The 5215-nt window shown below is 36.7% G+C and overlaps 1 protein-coding gene across 1 annotated transcript; it reads left to right on the top strand.

The window, feature by feature from the left end:
• Positions 1-282: 282 nt before the first annotated feature.
• On the top strand, positions 283-2416 carry LOC124402165 (red-sensitive opsin). The gene is made up of 6 exons (XM_046874950.1): positions 283-528; positions 617-913; positions 1002-1170; positions 1270-1435; positions 1519-1758; positions 1862-2416. Exons 1-6 carry the CDS (start codon positions 426-428, stop codon positions 1961-1963), a joined length of 1077 nt encoding a protein of 358 aa, XP_046730906.1. The 5' UTR covers positions 283-425; the 3' UTR covers positions 1964-2416.
• The last annotated feature ends 2799 nt before the right edge of the window (positions 2417-5215 follow it).

Genomic DNA, 5215 nt, shown 5'->3' with positions numbered 1-5215 from the left:
TAAAAGTCCTGGCTAAAGCTCCATGGCATGATGTTTCGACTTTATCTACACTTTAGCAATCCTACATACTGGAAGTAAAAGTAGCTTAGTCCTTTGTAAGCTAATATATTAATTGGAGTCTCCTTTTTTCCTAGTCACCTTCTGTTTTTTTTTTTTTTTCAATACCACATGCCCCCACTGACTTTATCCAGTCAGAAGTACCAATCCTGACCCTGTTTGTAGGTTAGTTTGACTCCACCTACAAATTGTCAGATTGCATATAAAACCACATAAAGATACAATAGGAGATCTACAGGTACCCTTCAGAAAGAGATAGCCGAGGGAATAACAAAAAACGTTGTGGGAATAAGAAAGTTGCAGACAAATTAGAGGGTTAGATAAGGAAGCAATCCAGGACACAAGTAAAAAACGTTTAAATCCTTACAATGGCAGAGCAGTGGGGAGAAGCTATGTTTGCAGCCAGGCGACGAGGTGATGAAACTACACGGGAAGCAGCCTTCACATTCACAAACAGCAATAATACCAAAGGTGAGAAGCCCTCCAATACATAATGTTCTCTGTATCTGCTATGAAGTGCTTCACTGAACTTGACAGAAGCTTTCTCTTTCTTTTTTAGATCCATTTGAAGGACCCAACTACCACATTGCCCCACGATGGGTGTACAATGTTTCCACAATGTGGATGCTTTTTGTGGTTGTTGCCTCAACCTTCACTAATGGCCTGGTACTGGTAGCCACAGTCAAATTCAAGAAGCTTCGTCACCCTCTGAACTGGATTTTGGTCAATCTTGCAGTAGCTGATCTTTTAGAGACACTGCTTGCCAGCACAGTTAGTGTCTGTAATCAAATGTTTGGCTACTTTATCCTTGGACATCCACTTTGCGTATTTGAGGGTTTCACTGTTGCTTGCTGTGGTAAGCAGTCTTGATTAAATATGTAGGCAAAGTACTAGCACCAAACTGTCTTTCTGATTCATAAAAACCCTGCTAATTAATTCTGTAGGTATTGCTGGTTTGTGGTCTTTGACTGTCATATCATTTGAGAGATGGGTGGTGGTGTGCAAACCTTTCGGAAATGTAAAATTTGATGCTAAATGGGCCGCTGGTGGCATTATCTTTACTTGGGTCTGGTCTGCATTTTGGACTTCACTTCCTATGTTTGGATGGAGCAGGTACGTTTACATCTTAAGTGTTAATTGGTATTTCATTTATATAGCTAGTAAACTAATGTAAAACAGAAAAATTATCTTTACATATTACTTGTCTTATAGATATTGGCCTCATGGCCTAAAGACCTCTTGTGGACCAGATGTATTCAGTGGAAGTGAAGATCCTGGAGTCCAGTCTTACATGATTGCACTTATGATCACCTGCTGCATTATACCTTTAGGCATTATCATTCTCTGCTACTTTGCTGTGTTGATGGCCATTCGTGCGGTAAGAAATCCCATTTTCAATACAATGTAACTATATTCACCTCATTAGAGTTCAGTCATCCTTAGCATATCTATTTTTCCCAGGTTGCCGCACAACAGAAGGAATCTGAATCAACACAAAAGGCTGAAAAAGAAGTCAGCAGAATGATTGTTGTCATGATTGCTGCTTATTGTTTTTGCTGGGGGCCATACACTTTCTTTGCCTGCTTCGCCGCTGCTAACCCAGGTTATGCCTTTCACCCACTTGCAGCAGCCATGCCTGCTTACTTTGCAAAAAGCGCCACCATCTACAACCCCATTATCTATGTTTTTATGAACCGACAGGTAACAAATGAACAGTCACTGTTGTAGATGTCTAGATAGTGATATTATTGCATTATGTTTAAATATGTTCAATCAATAAAAAAAAAATTCTCTTTCTTTGTAGTTCCGTTCATGCATCCTGCAACTCTTTGGGAAAAAGGTTGATGATGGCTCTGAAGTGTCGTCTACCTCGAAAACAGAAGTCTCCTCTGTGGCACCTGCATAAAAACTATAAAAATCTACTTTGTGAAAATGAAATGAAAAAGATTTTAGCACACTGAACATTTCGATTTCTTCACTTTTTGTTACCCTTAAGTCTGAAATATCCAAGATTACAGAATCAAACTGCAAACTGTGTCAGATTTATGTATTTTGTAATTTGTATTTTTGCAACCAGATTTTTGGGTAGTTCAGTGGAAAAACTGAACTTCACCGAATTTTTACACGATAATATTGTGGATGAACTGTTCCCCATAATTATTTGTTTATACAAACATACTTTTAAAACAATGATACTCAGTATAAATATGTATTGTTAATGGATTTCTGTGATTGCTGTCAAGTTTTATAATTTATGTAGGATTGCAAATTATCGAAAACAAAACAAAAAAATAGAGAATATACAATTTTTATGTAAACATGTTTTATGTCTCAAGTAAATATGCAGCAGATGACTATACTAAAGTGGTCTCTCTGTCAATATAAAGTCCATTTCAGAACAGGTTATAATTTGTGTCTATAATGATATGTATTCTAAAAATACATTTTGTGAGCATTTGGAAAAAAAAATAGACCCACAACAAATGGGGTTTAGAAACCTTTCTATATAACCATTAGAAGTTATATTTTTTAAAGGTATTATTATTATATTATTAGAGGGACAGTGCATGTAGGACATTTTGGAGACAAGTTGAGGGAGGTGAGATTGAGATGGTTTGGACATTTGCAGAGGAGGGACATGGGATATATCGATAGGAGAATGCTGAGGATGGAGCCACCAGGAAGAAGAGAAAAATAGGAAGGCCAAAGAGGAGGTTTATGGGTGTGGTGAGGGAAGACATGCAGGTAGTTGGTTAAAGAGAGGACAGGGGGGTATGGAGAGGGATTATCCACTGTGGCGACCCCTAATGGGAGCAGCCAAAAGAAGAAGAAGAAGAAGAAGAAGAAGAAGAAGAAGAAGAAAAGAAGATTAAACAGGACCTCATGAGTGAGCTCATATAAGCTCCTAAACACTCGTGCATACATTGTGTACCAAAAAAAAGCGTTGGCGATATAAAAAATCATGATACAGATTTTTGTTTTAAAAAAATTCTTTAATTTTTTAATAACTGTAAGAGTTAAGATATCTCAATTTACTTTCAGTTTGAGATTAAGCTAAAGTTATTGTTATTTTAGCTGTATACCACAATATATTGGAGTTTTTATTAAATAATGGTTATGAACGTGTGATATTTTCATCTTTCTGATAGATTTCTAAAATCTTTTGTGGTCTTAAAGATGATTTGCTTTGGAATTTATTATGACAGATAAAAGCAATATATTTCAAACATAAATTTCATACTTTCTTTTAATCGAAATAAGGAGCGAAATACACACTTGGTGCCTCATTTATCAACAGCATTTGGTACATACACACATTTTCGTGCAAGAATTATCAGGTTTTGCTTGTTTCTGAGGAAACACATAGTCCTTCATGAGCAGGAACCTTTAGTGGTTAAATAGTGTAATAGTGGGTAAAGCTTAGTGGATATTGGGTAAAAAGGATCTGTATCTATAACTGTTGAAAGTAGTGAGTGGATCTTTAATTGATGCAGTTTTGTCCCTGGGTCTACTTATGGTAAGTATTACCCTTATTCATGTTGCTTATGTTGTATTACATTAATTTTCCAAATCCAACAGAGAAAATAAAATGCAAACAAGTACACTCTTTTGGCATCCAGACAGTTCAAATGAAATACTTTGCTAGTGACTGGGCCATGATGGATAACACTTCAGCTCTGTTTGCTCTCTAAATAACATTTACAGGGCTTGGAAAGTATGCTTTGAGTCATTGTCTTGTATGCTAAAGTTGGTCAGAACGGAACTGCATGCAGTTAAATTGTGGCATGATGAAATAAGATATACCTTTATTTTTCCCACAGTGGGAAGATTTCTCTGTTACAGCAGCAAAGAAAATTAAATGTGCAAATATATAAAAGAATAGAGAGATAATACAGTATACAGTATATACACAACACAATATAAATACAAAAATAAGTAAAAAGAGACCATGTTTTGTTTTGCACAGTTAAACAGTAATAATAGTGTGCATTATGGTGACTGGTTCACTGGGAGCAGCTCTGATTGTAAAGTCTAATAGCAGCAGGGAGAAAATACTTTCTGTATCGCTCCTTCAGACTCTTAGGATGTAACAGCCGGTCACTGAAGTAGCTCCTCAATGATGAAACTGATTCATACAGGGGGTGAGAGTTGTTCTCCAGCAATGATGATAGTTTAGGTACCATCTTCCTTTCTCCCACCTCCTGTACAGTGTACAGGGGAATCCCCAGGACTGAGCTGGCCTTCCTTATCAGCTTGTCCAGTCTCTTCCTGTCTGCGGTAAAGATGCTGCTGCACCAGCAGACCACACCATAGAATATGGCTGAGGCCACCACAGAGTTAGAAAAGGTCTTTAGTAGCTCTCCCTGCACTTCAATGGTAGATGTCAGTTCAGTATTCCTTTTACCCAGAATAAGTCTACAATCTTTCATACTCCAAAACAACCCCAAACCATCAAGCTTTTAGCTCCATGTTCGACTCTGGATGTGAGGCAGATTATTAACATCTGTTCTGTTTTCTGTCATAGATCAGTTCTGTTCAGTTCAGGCCCAACAATTTCTAATTTCGACTCATCTGTCCACAAAACTTGCATCCAATCATTCACCGTGCTTGTGTGTTTTTGCCTTTTACCTAGTTTGTTGTATATAGACAAAAGGAACAAACACATAGATGTTTCCAAACTATTTGAAGGTGCTGTAGAAATAGCTGTGAAGGGTCAGAATTATGAAGATGATTACTGAGGCTTTTGGTGAACTTTGTTTTTATGATTTTACCATGAATTTCTCTGTCGCAGGTGCTGTTGACAGAATATAATTCTTAAAACTCTCCAAAAAATTAAAATAAAATAAAAAATGTCAACTTTTTTAGAAAAGGTGAGCAAAGTATCAGGAAGTGTGGATTATGTAATTTATTCATTCTTATTTAAATGAACATGCAGCTTTAAATTCTAAAACACATACAAGCTTGTAGTCAGTACAGGTTTTTAGGCCTACTGTTGTGGTAACTATCAGGTTCGTAGGAAAACCATTTTTAGAAAGGAAAGTGTTTTTCTAAAAGAAATGTTACTGAAATTTTTTTTTTTTTTTTTTTTTGCAACAGTGACGAGGAGTAAAAGACAGGAAATACTGTACTAGAGTTGCTTTACGCGTCTTTCAGCTCG

The sequence above is a fragment of the Silurus meridionalis genome, chromosome 19, assembly GCF_014805685.1.
Source record: "Silurus meridionalis isolate SWU-2019-XX chromosome 19, ASM1480568v1, whole genome shotgun sequence".
NCBI lineage: Eukaryota > Metazoa > Chordata > Actinopteri > Siluriformes > Siluridae > Silurus > Silurus meridionalis.
Note: the sequence above shows the minus strand (reverse complement) of the source record. Positions and strands in the feature narration are given on the sequence as shown.

Bases quoted from the DNA above. Each gene is read 5' to 3' on its own strand.
- LOC124402165 (XM_046874950.1), top strand. From the start codon at position 426: ATGGCAGAGCAGTGGGGAGAAGCTATGTTTGCAGCCAGGCGACGAGGT. The intron at 914-1,001 runs GTAAGCAGTCTT...TTAATTCTGTAG, and splicing joins TTTCACTGTTGCTTGCTGTG to GTATTGCTGGTTTGTGGTCT. The intron at 1,759-1,861 runs GTAACAAATGAA...CTTTCTTTGTAG, and splicing joins ATGTTTTTATGAACCGACAG to TTCCGTTCATGCATCCTGCA.